Source organism: Varroa jacobsoni, unplaced genomic scaffold, assembly GCF_002532875.2.
Source record: "Varroa jacobsoni isolate VJ856 unplaced genomic scaffold, vjacob_1.0 contig00841, whole genome shotgun sequence".
NCBI lineage: Eukaryota > Metazoa > Arthropoda > Arachnida > Mesostigmata > Varroidae > Varroa > Varroa jacobsoni.
In genome coordinates this window covers 1-24,310 of record NW_019214538.1, presented here as the reverse complement: position 1 = coordinate 24,310, position 24,310 = coordinate 1, and the positions used below count along the sequence as shown (strand labels likewise).

Genomic DNA, 24,310 nt, shown 5'->3' with positions numbered 1-24,310 from the left:
GAGTGAGCGTTGGAAAAAGGAGAGGCCGTTGACGCGAAGTCTGTAGACATGATCAGTATTGTTTAAAGTGTTTTAAATTTATCAGATTTTTTGTTATCGTCGTAGTCTTCATCGCTGCTTAACCGAACCATCTCCACAAGCGATTGCTTTGGTTGATATTTGACTTAGACGGTTATATTCAGTTGGCTGTTGACTTCTTTATGCGTACTATATCCTTAGGAACTGGGTGTATTTTATGGACCCTCACCAGAATGCTCCTTTTATTTTGACTGCCGATCCTAACAGGCTGAAAATTCGTATTGCTGAACGCTCATTGGATCAGTTATTCCCTCGGTCATTACCCCCACTTGCTATGATAGGTTAAAAAATCTGATATTCTGTACCATTAGCCATTAACTGCTTTTCTACTACAGTAAGCAACGGATTATTCACCGAGTAGCATAAAATAGACCAATGGCAACTCATGTCTGGACTTGCTCGTTAAAATGAAATTTTTCTCGTGCTTTCGTGCCCTACTTGGATTTATCCAACAGTGAAAGAGTAAGATCTATACCACACCATCGGATGGCCGGTGCTCGTAAAAGCGGTAGGAGCCGCAAGGATCACTACCATCAGGATTTGTCGTGTACTTCATGGGTTGTGGTAATGTCAACTAGCTCGCTAACACAATCGTTATGACGACTAACGGCAACGGTGTTGATGTCGACAGGCGACGTCGTCTTCTTTGCCGTCGCCACATGATCATAATCTTTGTTATACATCACTAAACGCGACGGTTACTAGCAACTACAGTCCTCGCCTGTAGACGATAAACGCTTCTGATTCAGTAGCGCCATCGCTATCAACCACATCAGTGACTGCACAATTGCAATGCAGTTGCAGAGTGGTGCCAATCGACAGTGACCAATACACGCGTAGGCCAGCGGACCGACCAGTTGTCACAATAGTGATTCGAGCTCGTAGCGGCAGCGGCGACTTTTGCGGCCTGGCAGACCCAACACGCCGCCGGCTTGGTTTGCTCCGCGGGCCCTAGCTGTTATGCATGGCGCTCATTACAGGCCATACAAATCGTAAACGACGGGTCTTCGAGCGTGGCATCGATAAAGCACTCATTGGAGGGTATCACAAACATTCTACACTTTGGTGACGGAGGAGGTAAACTAATCCGGCGAACAGCAAGGCTCGTTCTGAGAGGGCGAGAAACAAAAATTAAGTCGAGAGCTTTTACTAATCGAGTGACATTGTCGGTCAATAGTCGGCAGTCAGAGACCGATAGAATTGCCGTTCAGTTGATCGCTGGTAACAAACTCTAAGTGAAAGTAGCCACTGGCCAATTTCGCAAGCTTTATAGTAAATTATATATCTGTATAAGCGCACATGCATCGACCGCTTTCACGCATCTATACCACCGGACACGAGTAAATTGAAGTGGATTTGTTTCTCGTGAATGCGTTCCAACATATTTACTTATTGTTACAGTAGCAATAATAGTTGTAGTGGATTTTTGAAGAACAAAGATTTGCTCAAGTTTTTCCACTAAGTGTACTATGGACTATTGATATCGTCTTCTAATTAGTGCAGTATTTGTGGTGGTTGCAGAAATGAAGAATACGTCAGAAGGCGACAGCGGGACAAGGGTAAATAAAATTTCTGATAGCTATAGCATACAAAAACTAACGTACTAAGTAATAAAATTACAAGACTGAAACTGGTGGTTCGGAAGTAAAGGGAATTTGCTTGTGAAAATGTCATGTCGGAAAGCTGAAAGTATAATGGAATACGGTTACGACGTAGCTTTATGTAACTATACAAGAGGTGAGTAAAATCAAGTACGCATGACGCCGAAGTCATAAACTAACCCACATTATATGTTATTATAAGACCAATTATTATTATGCGCTTGGCAAGTACTAATTTACAAATTATTATTCATTTTATACAAATATTAATATTTGATTCAATGAGCAGGCAAATGGACCAAAATAGACCAGAAGCTTAAACTCTTGATATATGTGGCCTGATCTATATACGTATATCAGAAATTTTCGCGTAATTTGTCACTGCTATCAATGAGTTAGAATTAAGGCTCACTTCAAAAGCTTCTAACCTATAATAGATGAACCTTACTCACTAGTTTAAGTAGTGTAAAATTCATCTTTAACAGTTCCGTTAACAGTTAAGTTCTTCCGAATCTTTCCGTTTTGGTACAGATCGCTCGATATGAATATGACTAATTTGCCGTAGTTTCAGCTTATATTTGAAACGAAATGCCGCAAAATTTATTAAACTCAGACTGTCTCAACAGGTCCAAGGCAGGTTTACTGGCTTCAGCAATGATCCCTGAAGGTGGTAAAAAATACTTTTCGGCATCTAGTCATAATAGCAAGATAAGCTTTGGCTTTTTATAGTAGTTTAACTATTTTGCTGACACTGCCAAATGGAAAAACTGGATTTATCAAAATAGGTATTAGCAAACCTATTGTGCTAGAAATGCTTTAGAAAATCTAGCTTTAGGAAAAAATTGAGACCGATAACGGCATATAAAAAAAAAAGATAAATTGGATCATATGCCTAGTAATTCTTCGTGTAGAAAGTACACGTATCTCCAAAAACATGAAAAAACTCTCGCGGAAACAATATCCGTAATCTTAAATATACGAAGTTCATTATTTAATGAGCTAACAATTGCCTATATGCATAATGACAAAGATAAATCTGTGCGTAGAAAAGCCAATTTAAATGAGGGAGGTGTTTGCATTCAAGTACTGTCAATATAGCTTAACAATTCAACACTGGTTACAATAGAATATTGGTTGAATAAAAAAAAATATAATACTCTGATTGATTTCCAGAACCGCGCCATTCCCTTTCCGCCGGAATGGGAGCATAAGTCCGAACGGCCATCTAGTAAGTATGTGTACTATAATAAGTAATTTAGTTACTTAAATTTATTTATTATGTGCATTAAAGTTATGTGCATATTTTCATTTTAGTTTTCCCTTAGTTACGTGAGCTATTCTGACTTTACTGATTTTTTTGTTACTTCTTCGTCTTTTCGGGTTATGACGCGATTGGTCTTTTTCTACAAACAAAGATCTAGGGATGTACCGGATACTCGAAGCAGTTATTTTTTTTAGGAGTGTAATAAGATAAGAAAATATTTTTGCCACCAAGTAAGGAGTATTTACATCTTCCATTTTTTTTTCTAAGTTTGCTCACTGCTTCTCTAGCATCTTCTATACGTTTTTGTGGGTGTTCCTGTCTGCCTGACATTCAGTGCCAATTTCGACGGTCTATATTTTATGTTATCGTCCACAAACGTATAGCAATCCGAGATGGTATTATCTCTTGCTGGGAGGAGGGGGTATTTAATGCATGTTTGTATGTTCTACATTTTGTGCAGGTTTCGTCGCTACTGTTTCTGTAGAAAATGCTAATTAATTTCTAAGATACAAAAATTAAAATCTCGCTATTTAGAAGTAGCCGACTTTAAGTTTAGTTACCGAGTAATCGGGCACATGTTGTATAGCTATTATGATCAAATAAAAAATATTGTTTTAAGCCAAATCCTTTGGAAATCGGGCTGCTCCAGAAAACAATATTGACGCTAGTGAACGGGTCATTTTTCCGTGCTTTCTTTCAATAGGGCTAGCTCTTCCGACCCAACCACCGTCGGGTCCTGGTTCAAGCAAGTCTAGTTCGAGTAGTAGCACACCGGAATCAACATCGAAGAATGTGCCGAGAGAAGGTCATCGCTGGTAGCGTGACTTCACAAGGGACAACTCATCAGACTGATGGAGTCATAGACACACGGATCAGCTTACCGGATGGCATCTAAACGAAGGTTGTCAGGTCACCGTTACAGTAATGGCTAACTTCGAAACTATACTCGACGATGAGTTTCGTACTTGCAACATCTCCCAAACGCAGACACGCATTTCACCACCCTTGTGTTTTATTAGCCTCTGGAAAAATTTCTTATCAAATGACGACAACAACGGCCATTTACTCTGCCTGTACACACCAATTTTGAATAGGTGTGTTTCACAAATGACCACACAAAAGACCCACAATATATAACAAACAAGCCCAGCTGGTGACATAATAGTGGCTCAGGTCAACAAAAAAAGGAATCTGTGGCACGTGATAAAAAAAATATGGCCATTTTTTTTTTATTCGTTTCCGCTTAAAACATGACTATATGCTCACTTTGTAAGTAGCAACGTTTTTGAGCGGACTAAGCTGCTACTGCCGAATCTGCAGTTTATCCGAAACACAAATTTAAGGTACACAATCCACATAATCTCACCAGAATTCAACGAGGACGTATCAAAGGCTTATCGCATCAAAGAAAAAAAATACGATAATAACGAAGAAAAAAAAACATGAATACCGAAGACCAACGACAACTAACAGTGTGCTGAGAATGATGGAACGTGGTATAAAATACTCCGGGTTGAACTTGAACTGAGTAGATCTCTTTTGCATATAAGCCCCCGCAAAAACACTCACGACGTACCATTCCAATAGATCGATCGATGTCGACAACGTCATAGTATTGTACAATATCAGCCATGAGAAATGCATACCCGTTATAAATAAATAAAAAAAAACTAAATCTAATATTTTTAAAAAATAAGCTTTTCATTTTAGAGCTGTTAAGTATTTGGCATGCATTATCAGTTGAAAATCATACGTGACAAGTGAAGATTTCACTCTTACTATTATTATCGATTATATCAATGATGGTCATTATGTTATAATTTTATTGAGATTGTTGCTTGATATCTGCAACGCTTCCATTTATTTACCCATATTTGCATAGCCGTATGTAGATAAAGATTTCTTTATTCCACCAAAGACGGTTTTGCACAGAATCGAAGCAGATCATTTTGCCAAAGTTGACGTTGTTATCGTTACAGCAGCATACACTACTCGGTGATTCATTGCAGTTACACGGGTAAAACGTTAATCCACTAATTCCTATATTGATTACAGGTGTTTGAATCCTTTTGCTCTATCTTTTAATCATTTTTAGATACTTCTTGGAAAGCTTGTCTATTATTGATGCTGCAGCAATCTTGATGTATCGAATTGTTGTTAATCTCATTAGTTTATAGCCAAATAGTTAAAGCAGGTGTAGTTTAGATTACCGTTTTTTTATACTGGTGCTTGAAATAAAACTCTTACTTAGCCACCAAGTTTTATTAATTTTTACCAACGAGAGTCTAAGTTATGTAAAATCTTACATGGACCTACTTGTGCGATAATTTAATACGATTCATTCAACTCCTTATCCAATATTATGTGGCTTTGCCTTCTGATTTTTGACAAAAAGGTTTGATTAATTACATGTTGATCTACTTATTACGCATAGGGATGGCCTGAGTTGCTCCGCGCTGTACTGTACTGCTTATTATTTCGCCTGTTGTTACCTCTGTAATGTCGAAAACATCTCTTTACGTTTAAGATGATTATAGACCATATTCTAAACGCTGTTGACTTTGAGGCCATGAGGTTAACAATGTATTAAGCAGCTACAAAAACGCTAGCTGTTTGTAGACAAACCGAATCAATAAGTTATTATTATTTCACAGAAAAAGTTTCCAGTAGTCACTAATCGTTTTAATTACGTCAGTGTACAAGGCGGACGTAAAGCTTTGTAGCTGTTCGTTACCCGTTCACGTCACATTGTCTTCCGAGAGTTATTGCGGTTAAAGAACGCATAACTGGCAGCGGCAGATTCGATTGAGCTGTTGACTAAAGCATTTTTGTCGTTGCTCGATCGACTTCCAAAGAATAAACTTAGCGCACGGTTACAGGCCCCTTTGTACATGCTTGGACGTACTAGGCTACATTCAGATGAGAGTACTAATACAAGTTACGGACTTAAAATCCTATAGCGTACACGTATTGTGTATGATTAGGGGTGGTGCAATATAGTTCTTGGCTAACAGAATTTGATCTTGTGATTTTCTGCTTTGAATCCTTAATTCAAATTCAAATGTACGTTACGTACACTACGGACAGTTTATTTTATTTTGGTAGGGTCTAACCGCTTGGAGTAATGCCTCACAGCGTAAGTACCGGATATAAACCGCAGTATAATGATAATAGTAGCATGTATTGAAATCGAATTTAGCCCTTCTGCTGTGTCCCGTTCTTTTTTTTGGGGGAATCATACTGGAAATTTCCTCGGCGTATTTTTTAGGTTCACAAAGGCATCAAAATAATTCAAAATTTATTTTTTACCCAAAAATCGATAAAATATATATTTAGGCCCTTCATAATATATTAAATTGTGTAATATGTCAAATCAAAATCTAATTAACAGCTTATGGCAATTTATAGCGGGTAAAGTAGAGTAATTTACTCTTTCGAGGGCAAAAATCAATACACCGAAACTTTGGTGTCGCATAATACAATAAAATAAAGATAAGATAATACTTGCCTATCTTAATGTGACCACACTAACTAGCGAGGTATCGAGACAAGATATTAGCATATCATTTGAGTTTGCTTCAAGAGCCGTGGGTCCCACCAACAAACTTAGCCAATCAAATTTTCCTAAAAGACTTTGATATCGTCTTATGTTTAGTAAGCATAAGCAAGACATGATTAAAGCATAGGCTATTTCAAAAAACATGCATGATAAACATAAAATTTACTGTTTTTAACCAAGGTATGACAAACTATGAATAGCGTCTTAAGGTTTCCATACTAACGTACTCGAGGAAATAGCTGCAAACATAACTACGCGTAGTTACGTGTGGGTAAATACGTGACGAACTAAATGCCACAAGTACTAAAACTTGCGTATTAAAACATAGTTGAACTTAAGTAAGTGAACCATTTGGATTAACTCATATTTGTAGTGTTACGGATCCGGCCATCTAAGCCGGACTCACTCATTATTAACGGAAGATGGCAAAGTTTCTTCGAGGTACAAATTGCTTAGCTATCATTTGACAAACTCTGATGTTATATTTGCGAGAACTGGTGTAATCTTACCCATTTATTCGCTACTAGCCATAGTACATTTTATTCCAGACATTTTACTTAATCCTTGGGTTTTAGATGCAACCAGATCCCTGAACAATAATAAAAAGCAACGCAGTATTTACACGCAGAGCTTCCAAATCATGTGAAACGTATTTTGCCTGAATGCAGACTAGATTGATTATGAACAGATTTCTGAGTAAGAAATTTTAATAAACAAGGGCTTATCATAGTCTTAGATACAAGTTATATTGCATTTTTTTGATATATATATGGTAATATATGTAACATATAATACATGGTATATAATAACGTGTTTTAATAACTATAAAAGACTGGGTTTATCAATATTTTAATGGAATACATTGCTCTCTAGTATGCGGTACTGTGTTCGCTTATATTCTTAAATAGTCTCTTATATTCTTAATACCTGATTGTGACTTGCCATCTGAGTAAAGTACTTTCACTAACTTCTTAACTAACACGCTGTAGTAGAGGCGCAGAAAATGCTTTACACACGAACATGTTGTCCATCCCTTTGTGATTTGGCATTTTTGTAAAATCTTGTAGGATAGAAAATAGAATAGAACTTTGACTCAGTAATATAATTGAAATTTTTTCTTAATTATACTTCATCTTTTCGTTTCAATGTACGTATTCACACAATAATATTATATGAACACAATGTACCAGTATCAAAGGATGAAGCTTAATGACGAAATGGTTCCTGAGATAAACAGAGATTTTCTTCGGCCTCGTATGTAGCAGGGCTAGACGATAAAAATCTTCTGACTCTATACATAAGGTAAAACCCTTGTGTTTCTGCTCGATAAAGAAAGACCGTTTTGGCTTTGATAAATGTATACTTTATTTAGTATGTGTTGCATAAGAAGATTCAACGATTTGAATCCTCCAATCGAACTGTCACAGGAATAGGGTGCCTCATAGGAACTCAGCCGAATGATTCAACGGCTGGTCGAATGACGTGCCTCTCCTCTCAACCAACAAATTTTTAAAGTGCTAGAACAGTCCGATTTTGGTTTAAAATAATAATAACTCTCATCAGGCTGATCATCAGATAGAAAACAGGTAAAATAATCAGGAAACATAATCAGGTAAACACGTTCTCGTAGCGGTTGGTTTCAAAGCTTTAAAGCTGTGTCATTGAATGCTCAAACTACGCATTTTCGATATAAACGATCAATTACAATACATGAAGGACAGTAGATAATTAACTTAAACCGTAACTTCGATAGAATTTCTAATTTTTACTTAAAAGTTAAGGTTTACTTGAAACTGCTCTCTATGTTAAAATACTGATATGATTTCATTTTTTGACGAAAAAATAACCCATTATTCGATATATTATACTAAAGTAAGCAAAACGTTTACCTCCAGGGAATACAAATTCTGATTCATTTTTAGGAATCTATCTAATATGTCACTCTATTATACATCGCCTGTTACAGCTACATTTTTTAACTTAACATTTTTTAAAATAAACAATATTTTATACAATCTTGATATATGACAAAATCAACATAAGGTAATAGCATGTAAGTTATAACTCAGAACTGAACGGATAGGTAACTAATTTCTCCAGAGAACCTCGACTTGATCAGTTCGGTATCTTTGTGTTATTGCACTGTCTTCGATGGCAGTTACCATTTTAGCCTCGTACATACAACAACCCGCCTGGGCTATCATCGCCCCATTGTCTATACAAAATCTGCAACAATAGAAAAGCGAAACATAGATATCTTTTCAATCTGCAACTACTTTTAATAGATATACTCTTAAGGGTTTATTAAGTTCTAAATAATCAAAGGCCTTTCCTTCTTTCTCACGTACTGGTTAAGAAGAAACATGATAGTCCTAAAAGTTTATCAAACTTATCAATTTATTTTCATCTATTATATTCAATTTAGGATGTTAAACTTCAGAACGTATATTAGCCCGAAACCGATTTTCATCTATATATAACCAATATAAACATTTACTTTTCTCTTTATAACAGCAAGAAATGAAAGTATGCTACTCCTCATTTTTTAATTTTACTAAAATCAGTACCTCATGTCGGTCGCAAAGAGCTTTGCACCACGTTCTTCTGCCATTTTTTGCATCATCTCTTGCAAACGCTTGTTACAACCCACCTGCGACTCAAAAGAAATAGAATTGTAATTCTATCTCAGAGCTCAAACAACTTCTAACTGGTGTTGGATTATTCTTTACGATAATCTATAATAGATAGTTATTGCTTTTAAAGCAAGAATCCACATGTATACCTAGTTCATGGGTGGATTCTGAAATTTTCGTCATAATGAAATTCTAATCATAATGAAGAGGGACCAATTTTGGTTGTATAACATCTGACAGTCCTTGCCGATATATACCTACCTCAACTTACCCCACCAACGATGAGTACTTCCTGGCTTCCGGTATGAGCCATAGCTCGCTCAGTTGTTTCAATTAACATAGAGAACATTGTTTCCTATAAAAACAAATGATGAAACTAATTATGTATTACACATTAATCGATTGTGTTGTTAAGGTAACGCATGACATGCGTAGGTTTATTTAAGAATCTTTATACTTTATATCTTTAAAAATACCCTAAATTATTCACTTTTTCTCTTTTGTTAGACAAGCTTTCGAAGGGATCATGTTCATATTAATTAACGTCATAATTCGTAGCAAACCTATGTCGAGTCAGACATCGTACGCATATTTCTAAAAATTGCCAACGACGTTTTATCGGGATCACAGTATCAATATATATATATATATATATATATATATATATATATGATAAAACATGAAAAAATTATGTAAGATCTCCGTAGAATACCTGCAGAGACATGCAGAGATCCCCAGGCGTATAACCATCCTTCAGGAGTTGCTCTGTTCGTTCTTCTAAAAAGCTTAGTAGACCAGAGAAAGAAACATCCATCCCCTTTACCACATATGGGAGAGGAACAAACTTTGTGCCTACAAACATTGATGAGAAAACAGTTCAAACGGAACGGAAAAACCGAAATGAAGTAAATTCATTCTTTTTAACAAAGACCACTAAATACGTTTACTCCAAGGTGATTCTTCCCAATCCCACGTACCATTCTTGGCTTGTTGCTCAATGTTGTAACCCGGACTGGGATCATTACTCAACTTAAGCACCCGCGCAAACCGATCCAGACAGTTACCAACGGCAATGTCAATTGTTTCACCGAAAATACGATACCTGTCGTAAAAAGTTTATGTTAAATAAGGTATAATTCACTCAACTTGTAGAAGATCCAACATATAAAAATGAGCCGAACTGAATAGCTGGTCATCCCTAGTAGTGTAACAAACTTTTTCAAAATTCGAACTCGTATTTGATAATAAGTACTGGTAAGTATAAAATTAATAATTAAACCATTGTGAACATTACTTTGCCCATCTTTCAAACAACCTGTCAGTTACAGGAGCGTTGCTTGTCTGTTGGTAAGATTAAAAAAGTACCTTCTGTTGGCGTAAGCAATCACCTGCGTATTGCCACCACTGACATATAAAACCGTTGGGTTATCTGCTCCCGTGATAAGTCGGCCCATTTCTATGTGACCAACGCAGTGATTCACACCCAATAGTGGCTTATTCCACAGCTGAGCAACAGTTCGGGCCACCACAGCAACTGACACCTATTGAAAGAAACAGATAGGGAATGGCATAGTTTAACTATACCAAGATACGTCTGAGTAACTATTTGACGATACTTTAAATAAAGTGCAAATAGAGTCAAGTTTAACTTTCAATATATTCACCAATGAGGTTATATAAATGATATTCAATAGTGTATATATCGTAGGATCGCCTATTGTCTAAGAAACTTCTCGTAAAGAGGAAGACTTGTAATCTACCGTACCTACTTGTTGAAGAAATGTGAAAAAATCTAAATTATACTAACCAAAGGTGCGCCCATTCCTGGGCCCTGCGTAAATGCGACGGCGTCAATTTCGGTTATGGGAATGGCCGCCTCATCAAGACATTTACGTAGAACCTGCAATACATTGAAGGCGCAACGATACGATAAAATAGTAGTTGGCTTTAAGCCAAATACAATTCAACAATATCAGACCATTTCATCTTTTACCTATATTTCGTGCGACATAAAGAAAAACTTCTCAGTTAGGATTACTAGACTGCCTGCGGCAGAATAACGATGCAACAAGCCGGAAATAATCACCTCAGTTTTTTACACATGCAGCCTTAGAAATCCTCTACAACAATATCATACTAGCTATAGGTGAATAGGCCGGGGTGTTTGGGCTACCTTTAGAATTTGTTGACGATGATGCTTGGCAGTAGGACCAGGTTTGAAGCCCTCCCCTGGCGGAGTTATGTAAGTCACTCGGGGATTGGCTAAAACCGTCCCATCTCGCACAATGCCGATTCCCAACTTGTTAGCAGAACCCTCGAATCCGATTACGCACACCATTGTTGGCCTTTCTAGAATTAGGAATATTATTTAAAGTGAGCGCAAAGCATTTAGCATTCGAATTGACGTAGGTTTATTAAGTAAGTAATTCGGCGCCTTCAGCTATAATTCAGCTGAAACAATTTGCAGAACGAAGCTGTAATAAATATTGTGTCAAACATTTTAAGTGATCTGTGATAATACAGATTTGACGTCCTCAGAATCACAATCACAGTATACATATATGAAGGATTTTACAAATAAAGCTGTATTTCTGTTGTCATTATGCTTTTTTATGAAAACTATATCCAAAGAACCCAGCATTTGTGCCACGATAGAGGATAATCTACTGTTCAACCTTAGAAGTGCACATAAATGGATTAGATTGGTCAGTGCAGAAAAAAATCGATTTTCCTATAAATTTAGTCACAAATAAATTTTTTGACGATAAAAGAGAAAATATTTAAATATCGTAACTAAAACTTGCAAGATAATGCGAAAAAATGCATGTTTTAAAGTTTCTTTGTTCCGATTATATATAATTTTTTTAAATCCTGACATAGACAGAAATAGTAGGGGATGCATTTAGACTATTTCTAGCAGTGATCTCTCAAAGTATAGTAAGCAGAAAATTATTCTTTGTTTGGAAGTCCCCATGGGAATAGAAATAAAAACAAAGCATTTTTTGGCGATCTCATGTTTTTTAGCCACAAATAATGCGAATTTCCCTTAATATTTGTATTACTTACTATTACCAAATATAAACTAATAGATTGATAGGCTACCGAAACACCATTTCACCACCAATTTGGCCCCCCTATGTTTTTCAGCTTTATGCACGGATGCATGTTTTTATCGACAAGATATTATATTAAACTCTTTTTCAATTTTCAATTTTCGATTGAATCTGAATTTTTCATTAGGGAAAATAAAATGCACTCGACGAACAAGCCAGCTCCTTCATTTTTGCCCTATTTTTCCAGTCTAGATGTTTCTTAATAAGACATATCTACTAAATAAATGTAATACGTTTTCAAAACTAAAGTTTTATTTACATACCTTTAGGTACAAGTTGAATGATGGTTATGCAGTTTTTTTTAATACACAAAAAGCAATTTCAGAGGTTTGGTTATAACAGCCGTTGCTCTTCTATCAGTTACTTTATAGTGGAGGGCAGGATATCTGAAGAATAACAAATGCCACTTTACCGGGCCGGCGCCATGCGACTATAAGACTTTTCGAACTGGATAAAGTCGAAGGACATCGTATGCTTTTGTTGATAAACACTACCAATGGAGCCGCGCGAATTCATAAGTCAACTATAACGCAGACAATTAGCAACAGTGTTTGATACGTTCCATAAGAGCCTTGCAATAATAGACATTTTAAGTTGAAGCACATGGCCTTAATAGCGCGTAACTGTGGTAAATCATATAACATGAACCACGTCATATTCAACGTACCACCTCTGCATGTCGAAGTGCTGGCGAGACATGACAGTAGCTGCCCGCTTTGCGGTATGTTAGACAGTGCACTACCCAAATGAGCTTCTAATACACGCCTGTACTGTTTCTAAAGTTACATTTCGAAAATGTAAATTTTGCATATGATTAAATCGATGGAGTTTGTTAGCGTTTCTGTTCTCTTTTTGAAGAAAAGTTTGTGATTAATCGCAGGTTTATAAAGCAGAGTGAAATTCATTAAGCAAGGATTGGAATTGGCTCAAATAAATAATGTCTGTCTTTTACAATCGTTTGTGAAGCAGTTCAACTTTACCTAATTTTGTTGTGCACGACCGATAAATCCGTCGCCATTTGTGAATCAGCGGCATGTTTCGTGTAGGAGAATCCTGCATGTGGCCATTTAGATAAACGTGTTACGGTCAATACTGCGCGTCTACAGCGTGAAGAAATGTTATGTCTGAAGTGCGTTAATTTCATATATGCCCACCACGGATTATTATGAATCTAATGTGTGTTTCACCTCTTTCTGTTTTATAAATTTCTACCAAATCACTATGGGCTAACTATGATGTGTTTAGCGTAAATTAGTTTAAAAGGTGCTGTTCCATTGAACAGGGGAAGGGGGTCAACCCAGAGCACCAGGCCGGGAATATGTCTGGTGTAGCCCCGTCAGCGCTTGCGTCTGCTGTGTTCGAGAGTGCTGTGAATAAAAACTGTCGTATTGAAACAATAGCCAATAGCACGGTAGTTCCAAGTATTGTGCCATCTGCAGGATTCCAACTCGTAATGCAAAGTGCCCCTTCTCAGAGTTCACTCGGAGCTACTACACCGGGCTCAAGTCAGAATTTACCGTTAACCGTAACGGGCAGTGATAACAATAAAATCTCTGTACCGAGTGCACAATCGAACCCCATGGTAGATTCTGGGCCTCCACCATTAGTTGTATCCAAGCCTTCAGTAACGGTCTTTATCAATCCGGGTACCGTGGTAGCCTCAACGAGTAAAAATGTACCGCCAATCAGAAGAACTACGTCTACAAATGCTGTTACTACGCAAGGTTGTTATTTTGCTTTTATATAACCTAAATAAACCAAAGCGGGAAAAACTGAAATTTGAAGGTACTTCAAGGAAATAGTTATTTTTTACGGATTAGGATTGAATTTTTCTACACTTAGTTATTTTATAATAATACAAATATGTAAATACAAGTTTATCGCATTGATTAATCGACCGTTAAAAAAATCGTTAAAAATACTCGAAAAAAAATCGTTTATAATTTTGATTAAATTTGTTTGCATATAAAAAAGCGATACTTTCAAAAAAGAAAAAAAAGTGTAGTTTTAGACAAAGGGTACATTCGATGTTCCTTTTTATGAAAAAGGCAAAGCGGAAGTAAAAGACCACAATGGACAACAGGGTGCTATTCTTTAATCGTTATATCAATAGAACGCCAAATTTTTCAGTTTGCACCAGCCTTTACCACGTACTTGTCGTTTCGTATCGAAAACTATCGATTTTTTTTTTTAGAAAAAATCGACTTTTCTCAGAAAGCTATTATTTATAGGCGACAGTGTAATAAAATTAGCAGTATTCCAATGAACGCTTAACTAAATACATTAATTAGGCTTTAGAAGCCGCGCGTAGTAGGCGTCGTTCTTATAAGTTTTTTCCCGTAGCTAATGGAACTCCGCGAACCACACGAAGCCGCCCACCATTACGGTCAGCCAGTGGCGGTTCTAGCCGAGTGCCAGCTGCGATTCGAACAGTTACTGCAGGAAGACGAGTAGAACAGGCAAAAACATCAACTCGAACAAAAAAAGACCGTTCTACAAATTCGAAGAGTTCACAGGCAAATCAGGTGACAGTCTCATCTACGCCCACAGGTAATCAATTGCCGCTGCTTTCTTTTAACCTCTATTAACATAGTCACTTGGACTCAGCTGCAGGGAGATTATCATATAAAAATTTTCTTGACGGATATGTCGCACAATGCAGTTTTGTAACATCTCTACCAAATTATGGTGGCAGCGGTATATGCAAAGGTTATTAATATATTACTAATTTTTATGCAATATCCTCTGTTCACAGCGCCTACACCGAAGAGAAGGCGCATGACTTCATTTCAACATGCATTTCTTATGTGTGGAGCAAAGGCGGAACCGGTCACTCCGCAACAGAGCAAAGTTACGTTACTGCAATCCTCGTATCCAGCTTCTAATAGGTTCCGGCCTTTTTCCAATACATCTGGTGGGGCATCGGCCATTCTTGGTGGGTAATTTAATAGGGAGATATGTATTATATAGTATAACATGCTACACGAGTCGTCTGAGTAATTTTTTTATACCATACAGTACTGCTAGGTCATTACGATAAGTTCATTCGAAAGTTCAGTTTTAGATTTATCTTAATATCAGAAATAGGATGGATCTAATTTGATGATAATAATAATTATTATTGCAATTTTAATTTACCTAATCATTTGCACTATAATTAGTCTTTGGTGTCTGTTGCCACACTTGTTCATGTTCGGAAAAGCATGCCATTCAATGCCACAGAAACACTATGTGAAGCGTTTAAAAAAAACGGCAATCTTTTTCTATTCTTGACGTTTCAAATTATCAGACTAAGCAGTTCCCGGCTTAGGCTACCTCAGAGGGTTACATAAGACTTTCAACTAGTTTAAAAAAGATACGATAAAAAAACCAGACGAGATTCACGTTTCCTTTTTAATGCTTCATAGGACATCTCTGTAATGGGTTACATAATTTGCCCAAGGGGTTATATACCTATAGAATCAACCTCATTGGATGTTTTAGTAAATAAATAACCGCTACTAAAATGTAGAGATAGGAAGTTTTGCCTCAGAATCGCCCTCTGCCCAGCTGTAATTAGTAACTGGCAATTACTGACAACGTTTATGTGTCTGTTCCATAACTATCGATGGCGATTTGATTTAACAGGTCGGCCTGGCGGTCCTTCTATAGTACGCGTGAGTTCCATAGGTGCCAAAAAGATCGTTCCGCCTGCAGTCCGAGATTATTTACCTGCCCGAAGACCGCCGTATAAACAAACTGCTTCCCGAATGACACCGGCTGAGCGTGATAGATTGCTTACCTCACAGCCCGTAGCAACGCCTCCTAAAAGATGTTATTATAGATATTTATATAACGTATCCTTAATTTCTTTAATGGATTACAAAGCCGATTTCCACAAAAGGAGCAGGATTAAAAGAGAAACATACCTTTTTTTTTTTAAATATTGATAACTTATAGCTCAATCATCGAGTGTAGCTTTGATTTTTAATGGCTTCTTCAAGTGGTCAAAAGTCGGGAGTTAGGTTTTTGTCATTAATCATACTTGGCTAACAGATAAAACTTCTCCGAATATTAAATTCGTTCCGGCATCAGATCAATGCTGTGTGTGGAATTAGTGTTTATTAAGGTTTTGTAACATGTTTGTAAACGTTTATACCCGGTGGTTTATTTGATAAACATTTCTGATGATTTTCCTGTCTCGTGTCACGATTCTAATTTTTCGTTTTAAGAAGTAAGCCAGGAGCTATATGACGTATTGTGTTTTAGGTTCAAATATTGGAACAGGCTTGAGAGGAAGTCTAAGGCCAGGTCTACCGGGTTCCCGTTTGGGTCTTTCCAGTCGGGTCAAACAAGAGTCCCCGTCCACATCCGCCGAATCTAGTGATAAGGTACAAAAAATTTGTAGCTGTCCAAGAATCCTGAGCTGAACGCTCTACATTTGGTTAACTCAGATTGATTTTTAGGTACACAATTTGTTAGATAGGTAAATAGCTTTACCTAATTAATTGTTGTTATCCTTAGCCGACAGAAATGCCTGATGTGATCGCACGGATGATGCAGATTCACGCTCCTGTCTCAAACGACGGAAAATTACCAGTTAGTCGTCCCTCGTTCCTCAACCTTCAAATGGTTAATAAAATACTAGTTAAAATATAATGAAAAGTTTATTAAAACTAAATATATAAGCTGAAATTATTGATAAAGCGCATTTGAAAGTGGGCCGGTAAAGCTATCCATAAAATTCGTAAATGCGAAATGCTAGACCGAAATGTACTGCTTTACTTGTTGTTAAAGATTTTTTATTAAACAAATTGTAACATATCCTAAGAAATTTGCTGAATGCTTCAGGTATTTAATAGAAAGTTGTCCTTTTTTGTTGAATACTTTCCATGTCAATGGTTGGTCAATGCGCTACCATATTCACACGTACGCATGCACAGCGTCGAGACTTCGCAACGATCTCGTCAAACGGTGACGTCGAAGCGCAGGAGGGCTCAGCAGGTCAAAGTACACCGACACTCCTTCCAACTAGCTACACTGTTAGCGTCGAGAAGACCATAGAAGGCGAAGAAGGCAAGTTACCTTCGATTATTGTCTTCACATAACCCTGATATAAGCAGCAGGGCTTGAGCACCCTCTGTTCCAAACCCTACTTGAACGGGTTTTGAATCGGGTTAAAAGCAAAGTAGCATCGAAATGTTCTGTTGAATTTTTCTAACATAACAAAAAATATGCATTTGATGATTTAAGACTGTTTTGCTCATTGGTCTTCTATTATTGAAAAGGATCGGACCAGAAAGGCGGGCAGGTTAAGATTCGAGTGCCACCTTTACCTCCCGTGCTAAAATGTGGGGTATTTGTTGTGAAGCATCAGGAAAAAACAGGCGTCAAGCTGCAACCGGTTCCAAGTCTTAGGTAAAACAGATAAATCGTCTATTCTTATAATTAATATAATAATATTTTTATAATAATATAATAATATATAATATAATAATACGTTTATGATAATATAATAATAAATAGTCTAAATTTATAGAATTTATATCTTTTGTTGGGATTCTTCTAAAAAATGTAAAAAATGTATACGCAAATTAAGTGTAACATAACGAAACTATTGGCCGCTGTTTACTTCTGGTATGGTACAATCCAGCCTTCAAGTTCAGCAATAAGTTACGTGTTCGATTTAGTTATTTTATAGTAACGAGTATTGCATTCTGTAGATATCTTTGTACATAGGTGCTGGTGCTGCTTCTCAATGTCTTATTTTGCGCTACGTAATCGTCCTTCAATTATTGTATGACGAAAATATGACACAATATATGTGTGCATCAGCTTCAATTTGAGCTTTGAAATAGTTATTTTCTATTTTACGTTTTATTATTAAGTGTATTATGTTTTCACTTCTTAGAGGCGACGCAGTAGCATGGCTCGATCCTCGAGGTCCCTTTCAGAAACAGGATGGATCTCGGGGTACTGGACCCTATCTGATGTACGCTCGTTCCGAGGATAAAGATACAAATCGAAGGCGTTTTGCCTGCGCCCATCACGGCTGTAGAGTTACTTTAACAGCTGATATGGTAAAAATAAGTTTTATGAAACAAATGTTCATTCAAAATTGCATCAGCGTTTATTAACATTAGTATATATTTTTATATGGTTTCCTTACAACATTCGAATTTGAGAGGGATGCATTATAATGAAGCAATTTAATAGTCACTACGTTGCTTGACCGGCAATTACAAAAACGAGTGTTTTACGTGATTTGCGCATTGGTCGAGCAGGGCACAATGCTCGTGTTGCGACGCTGTGGCACCTTTCATCGGCACGACAATTCTGAAGCGGATCTAAATAAACGAAGAATACGTGAAAAACTTCGCAAACGCTTGAGACTCTATGATGGTACCCGCACAGCGGCTGAAGTTCTTCGAGAGGTGATCACAACTTGTTTAGTGTGCACGACAGAAATTATTGACAACCAGATGCGTAATTTTTGATGTCAACTGTAGAGGCAAAAAAGTTGCGAAAGACTGTGTATGTTTATAGGGATCTACGTAAAACCTTGTGCCATGGCAGAAGTGTTTCGTTCAACTTGGTCATATACAATTTCGAGTACATTACCCACTGTTTTTACGTTAAGTGTATCTGTTCATCTCTGACTTTATTCAGTTTCCTGAACTATGCGGTCAGGATAGTGAGGAGCGCCAAAAAGAAATAAAGAAAGCAGCCATCAATATTCGTAGATCTCCGGTGGACGGTGAAAAGATCTCTCGATGGGGAAAACAACTTTCAGAGGTGGGGTCCATTCGGTTCCACGTATGACCCTCTATAACATGTTGCGTCTAATTTAGGCTCCAGTATCATTTGTATTTTCGTTTACATTTATTGTTGCGGATTTACCAGACAATAACAAAATCAGGGTACCATATAATATTTATTTGCTTACACTTTTAGGTGCTGAGTACTATCCGGACGCTTGAGAATTTGTGTAATAGTTTAACAACGGGCACCAGCGTGGAAGAGAGCTTCCTGGTAAGTCTGATAGCCTTGATCGCCCTTTGAATATAATATATGAAATATTCTCAGTTTTTTTTCAGAACATTAAGCTTGCAGGAACCAAATTCACAAGCGGAAGAAGAACAGGAGGCCTAAAGATAGGTATACAACATATTCGGTAATAAGCTTCCCATAGCACCGGTGCATAATAGGTTCCATTAAAAAGATATAGGAGGGCTCTATACTTAAAAGAAGGTTTAATCTTGGAAACTGTCTTTCACCTTAGGCACGGTAAGAAAACTAATTATCTTTTTGTAATAACAGTAACCGCCAGTCCAGTTACGAGTGCGTTCGTATCAACCTCTTCATGTATTTTTTGTTCTCAGAAATCGTTGGAGTCTGCTATTGGCCTCATTCCAGAGGTGCAGAGAACTTTGCCGCTGGACACTGTCAAACCTCGTAAACCGCGTAAGAAGCGAAAACGAGCAGGTAAGGCATTCGCTAGAGGCCGTGGCCGTGGGCCATTAGCGGAAGGTGACATCGTTCATGATGAAGCTGGGGACGAGGATGTTAAAGATGATTTTGCGTCAGAAAGTCCAGAGCCGCTTCAGCGGAGTGAGGAACAGGATGAAACGAGACCAATTATCGACACGGGCAACTCCGTGGCAGCGTTAGTATTTTATTTCAACGCGATTTCTACTCCAGCTTGAATTTCAAATTCGGATTTAGAACTGTAGTTTCGTGATATGAGTTTAGCTTACATTTGGGCTTAGATGTATCACAAATTACAGTGTTCGTGAAGAATCTCATCGGTGCGGAGAATGCTCACAGACATTCTGGGCATGGGCTAACCTTGTTAGGCATCTTCGGGTGGCACATAAACAGCCTCTTGTCGATTGCAATTCAGCGAGGTAGGTGTTGTGATGATCTTATAAGCTTATATTATTAGTTAAACGTCAATTTACCGAGTATGTATTTTAATCAAAAAAAAAATAGTCTAGAGGGTTTTTATGACCGGTTTGCGCAACTAAGTAAATTCAAGGATAAGATTTCAAACCATTTAGGTGCGGGGAATGCGGTGTGGTCATGCGCGCTCTAGATTCAGAGGTTGAAAACCATCTCGACTTTCACGGTTTTCTTGGAAGACTCCGATTTAATAGCATGAAAGGTATGTCTCGAATACACTCGAAAGACAGCCATATATTATAAAGTTATTTGAGTTAGCTACTCGTACATTTTGTTTGTTTTTTTATCAGCCAGCTTTTAAATCGAAGGTTGATAATATATGCGGGGTCAGCATATGATTAAACTGCCATTATTATTATTATCCATTCGCAAGTTGCCTAAACCAGGAGTAATAGAATTAGGGTTCAATATGCACCCAGTAACAGCTACTTATACTGCACGTACTGTTTAACTTCACCTTGCCACTTTTAATTACAACTTTTGAATATGGAGCCAATAAAAGAACGATGAGTGTGAAAACGCTTTATTTGCACTACAGATGTTCATATATGGCGCACACAACAGGAGTGCGAAGGAGGGCGAGTCCTTGTAAAGATACGCGAAGAGACAAAGGGCCGGAATCGAACCACGATGTGGGTTTGCCCTAGACGGCCCGATGTCGAGTGTCGGTAAGCGGTCATTGATTCAACTAACTTATGGTTGTTAATTGCATAATATTACGAAATAAATATTTTACGTAATATATTGTTATTATATTATGAAGTATTCACAGATCTGGCTATCAACAGCTTTGAATACCTTCGTTACGAATTGCTAGGATTTTAAACTGATGGTATAATAATTGGTATTATAGCATCTTTTGACGGTATTGAACAGATCTTTCGGAATACAATTTTATAGCATTTTCACTGTCAATAACAGAAACTTATATCTTAATTATAGTCGCAAGTTAAGTTAGTGAGTACAGGATCGCGCTGAGTCACTATGCCGTCCGTTTCGCACGTCTCCTTTAGACTTCTCGAATGCGAATTTTGCCCGTTGGCTACAACAGCGGATCCGTTAGCCTGTTCAGTGTTTATCAAAGCGATCGAAGACTTCAACGATGGTAGCGTTGATGTTCGCTATACGTTAAAACACTCAAGTGCCTGTCTTCAATGGAATTTGACTGCCACCTGCTTTCTGCATAGGTAAATTTGAAACGCTGATAACGAACGTTCATGTTCAGTACCATTTCTCTTTGCAGACAATATTGTCAAACGTTAGGAGTACAATTAATTTTCTATGATAAAACAAAATTTAGACGAAATTTTATTTTTTCATAAAAATTATGTTAACAATGTGTTGCATTATTCAATTATTTGGTTAGTGTTCGTCGTCACGTGGCCTCGGTTGCCGAATCAGAATCCCGTCCAGTTATCCTTTGCAAAGATATCCATCAAACTAATGAAGTCCATCCATCGTTATTGCGCGACGACTTCCTGGTTGTCTTTTGTGATTTACACCAGGTAGGCTACTACTCATTTCGGCTAGATCTGTTCTGTCTCTAGGGGCTAACAAATACGTATAAGTTGATTTTTCTTCCTCGACCATATATGTTCACATCCCTTTCTCGTTTGAGAGTTATTGCATTTAATCTAAGAATACGTTTATGTATATCAGCGGTGTGGTATGGGTCACAATTTGTACAAGATAAAATATTTACATGAAATAAAAGTATTCATAGTTACATAGCACATGAGAAATCCGGTGGAGGTCCATGCTCGTATACCTACTTATTCACGCGTTACGCGTAAGTGGCGTTATGGCTATTGTTTCTAGAATTGGTTTAAGATTTATAATAATATTTTTTTTTACAAAAATAATGATTGCAGGTTCGGCTGTTGAGCCGTTTGACGGAGCAGCATTCATTGTCCATCGAGTCACTTTTGGAGGGCATCAAATTGACTACGGTAGCGCTGCTTTTAAACCCACAACCCAAGGACTTGAGTGGTGTTTTACAAGGTCACTCAAACAGCGGCACTAACAATAGCACTCACATTAGCAGCCAACGGGGCTCTAGCAGTCCGAGTAAACTTACTCTTGTCCACATCATCTCGACAGCTGCAGATGAATCCAGCCTTCTGGTAAGAACACCTAGGCTGTAGAATACGTCTCCAGGTGATCAAATGCAATCCTTTTTTGTTATTGAAAAGATGGATATTGGCAATATCGTAAATCTGAATTAATCTAGAGTAGGTGACCAGGGCACATATTATCGGTAACGATGCAGTTCTTACTGGTTTCTAATACCTTTGAGTTTCGCTTTCGAATATCCACGTTGCGTTTTAGGCTGCATTTTCGGAATTGCGTCGTTACACCGGCCGAGTTCGTGCTAGAGTTCTGGTGGATGCATCTAAATCTGCCCACTCAAAGTGCTGCTATTCGTTTGCACGCGAGGCGTGGCGTCGTGCTATGGGATTAGGTCAAACCCAGCTGTTAGACCCAGTCTCGCTAGCACTCGTCACAGCCGAGGATTCTGCCTCGACGTTGACTATCCACGATCCCACTACAGCACTAATTAATACTCAGACATCTCTGAAAAGTCACGCAACGTCAACGGAAACCGCACTGACAGTTGCTGACGGTGATCCTGGTCGACCCGCTCCGACAGAGTCTGATGGCGACGGAGCGGTGTCGAAGAACATCGATCTTTCCGAAGAAGTCGACGCATGCGCTGCTGCCCTACAACTGGATCCGCTGCGGAAAGACCTTGACCGATTACGAGATGCCGAACTACCGGCTAGTAGTCTTCTTGGGAAGGAATTGAGGGGACCGGCATCTGCCGATGATATGCAACGAACAATGACGGAAGCTTGTGCGCTTTTGGCGGACGTCAGGGCATCGCAAGCTGTCCACGCACATACTGGTTCTAAACACCTAGTTGCAAATGGGAGATTGGCTTTGGGGAAAATAAAAGAAGCGATTCGATTGCTTGTCGAGCCACCCGTGAGGGAACACGATATATCCGACGGGCAAACGCTAACAGTGCTGAACACATCTCGAGTCGAAGAACCTCGAATGACCCCTGCACAGGTTGCGGTGGGGCTTGCCGTCAATCAAGCAGTGGGTCAAGCTGTCGGGCACACGATGCTAGCGACTACAACGCCCGTGGCTGTAACAGACAATCCTGTTGCCGTACCAATTGCCAATACGATCGCTCTGACCAATCCGATCGGTGTCGCGGGGTCAGCCAACCCGGTTACCATTGCGAGCCAGGTTGCTGCTGTTGCCAGTCAAGGTACTGTTGATAATCAAATTGCAGTCGCAGGCCAGGTAACTGTAACAGGTCAGACGACCTTGGCTAACTGCCAAGCTTCGATGTCTGGAGGGGCTGTTACCGTGGCTGCTCAAGGAGTTGTGGCCCCGCATCCAACGGGAGGCGTTCTAGCGCACTCGACATTGGTAAGTGGCTATCCGACCACATCCGGAACTACTGGCGTTCAGATGCAGGTTTCTGGAGGGCAAGCGTGGACTACGAACCACCTGGTTCCTATACACTATAGTAGTTCTTACGCCCATGTTACGCACCAGCCTGTGCAGACGCAACAATCTAGACAAACATATCTGCATCATTAACTAACCATCATTACGCAGAATCGTCAACATCAACGCATGCGTTATACTTAACGCAGTACATTGATAAATAATCGATAAAGGAGAAAAGTAATGCTTGCAGTGATACAATTGTCGTAAAAATCTCGTTGCACGACGATTTGGGGCTACGTAATGGTGATATGAAAAGGAAATAATGTTGATGTCCTTGCGGGAACCATCAGTCAGGTATGCCGTTGCATCAGCAAAACTGCAACCATATTAAGAAGAAAAGCCACGCAGTTATGATGAAGGCAATGGATTACATAAGTGTGATTGATGTTACGTTTAACAACTTAAATTTAATTTCTAGTCATCAAAGTAATATGTTGTAATTTTGCAATGTATTTGGCATAGCCAAATAATGTGCATGAATCGTGTATGAGATTAGTATTTGTAGGTAGCGTATATTTAACCATTTATTAGGTTTTATATGGATCAACTAAAGCAGTCACTGTATAGACAGAAGCTACCTTTCTGAAGCCTCAAGT

The 24,310-nt window shown here is 38.3% G+C and overlaps 3 protein-coding genes across 5 annotated transcripts; 2 read left to right on the top strand and 1 right to left on the bottom strand.

The window, feature by feature from the left end:
* The first annotated feature begins 1,161 nt into the window (after nt 1-1,161).
* On the top strand, nt 1,162-4,639 carry LOC111271662 (ATP synthase mitochondrial F1 complex assembly factor 2 homolog l(2)k14505). Its single transcript, XM_086973001.1, has 4 exons — nt 1,162-1,299; nt 1,600-1,637; nt 2,853-2,907; nt 3,647-4,639. Exons 2-4 carry the CDS (start codon nt 1,602-1,604, stop codon nt 3,760-3,762), a joined length of 207 nt encoding a protein of 68 aa, XP_086829127.1. The 5' UTR covers nt 1,162-1,299; nt 1,600-1,601; the 3' UTR covers nt 3,763-4,639.
* A 3,210-nt stretch (nt 4,640-7,849) lies between these two features.
* Tcs3 (Probable tRNA N6-adenosine threonylcarbamoyltransferase Tcs3) lies at nt 7,850-12,722 on the bottom strand. Its single transcript, XM_022852618.2, has 9 exons — nt 12,512-12,722; nt 11,309-11,484; nt 10,943-11,035; nt 10,501-10,676; nt 10,113-10,237; nt 9,848-9,987; nt 9,407-9,490; nt 9,070-9,152; nt 7,850-8,728 (listed from the first exon to the last, which is right to left on the bottom strand). Exons 2-9 carry the CDS (start codon nt 11,471-11,473, stop codon nt 8,590-8,592), a joined length of 1,005 nt encoding a protein of 334 aa, XP_022708353.1. The 5' UTR covers nt 11,474-11,484; nt 12,512-12,722; the 3' UTR covers nt 7,850-8,589.
* A 267-nt stretch (nt 12,723-12,989) lies between these two features.
* LOC111271663 (uncharacterized) lies at nt 12,990-24,005 on the top strand. Of its 3 annotated transcripts, none has more exons than XM_022852604.2 (21): nt 12,990-13,377; nt 13,531-13,972; nt 14,592-14,798; nt 15,004-15,183; nt 15,876-16,061; nt 16,497-16,618; nt 16,752-16,826; nt 17,171-17,303; nt 17,516-17,645; nt 18,139-18,307; nt 18,512-18,661; nt 18,897-19,022; nt 19,182-19,259; nt 19,610-19,893; nt 20,015-20,134; nt 20,288-20,391; nt 20,728-20,857; nt 21,203-21,376; nt 21,556-21,694; nt 22,061-22,312; nt 22,518-24,005. In XM_022852604.2, the coding sequence occupies exons 1-21, from the start codon at nt 13,369-13,371 to the stop codon at nt 23,802-23,804; spliced, it is 4,497 nt and encodes a 1,498-aa protein (XP_022708339.1). In that variant the 5' UTR covers nt 12,990-13,368; the 3' UTR covers nt 23,805-24,005. The 3 variants fall into 3 exon arrangements, with proteins under 3 accessions (XP_022708339.1, XP_022708338.1, XP_022708340.1); XM_022852603.2 differs by having other exon boundaries at nt 16,752-16,859; XM_022852605.2 differs by lacking the exons at nt 12,990-13,377; nt 13,531-13,972; nt 14,592-14,798; nt 15,004-15,183 and having other exon boundaries at nt 15,767-16,061; nt 16,752-16,859.
* Nucleotides 24,006-24,310: the final 305 nt, after the last annotated feature.

What these genes read in the sequence shown, in the direction of transcription:
- LOC111271662 (XM_086973001.1), top strand. Translation starts at nt 1,602, where the DNA reads ATGAAGAATACGTCAGAAGGCGACAGCGGGACAAGG. An exon ending in AAGGCGACAGCGGGACAAGG is followed by an intron (nt 1,638 to 2,852) that starts GTAAATAAAATT and finishes ATTGATTTCCAG; the next exon opens with AACCGCGCCATTCCCTTTCC. An exon ending in TAAGTCCGAACGGCCATCTA is followed by an intron (nt 2,908 to 3,646) that starts GTAAGTATGTGT and finishes TTCTTTCAATAG; the next exon opens with GGCTAGCTCTTCCGACCCAA.
- Tcs3 (XM_022852618.2), bottom strand. Translation starts at nt 11,473, where the DNA reads ATGGTGTGCGTAATCGGATTCGAGGGTTCTGCTAACAAGTTGGGAATC. An exon ending in ATTGCTTACGCCAACAGAAG is followed by an intron (nt 10,238 to 10,500) that starts GTACTTTTTTAA and finishes TTTTTACGACAG; the next exon opens with GTATCGTATTTTCGGTGAAA. An exon ending in CTCTTTGCGACCGACATGAG is followed by an intron (nt 8,729 to 9,069) that starts GTACTGATTTTA and finishes CTATTGTTGCAG; the next exon opens with ATTTTGTATAGACAATGGGG.
- LOC111271663 (XM_022852603.2), top strand. An exon ending in ACGGGCAACTCCGTGGCAGC is followed by an intron (nt 19,894 to 20,014) that starts GTTAGTATTTTA and finishes CACAAATTACAG; the next exon opens with TGTTCGTGAAGAATCTCATC. An exon ending in CAGATGAATCCAGCCTTCTG is followed by an intron (nt 22,313 to 22,517) that starts GTAAGAACACCT and finishes GTTGCGTTTTAG; the next exon opens with GCTGCATTTTCGGAATTGCG.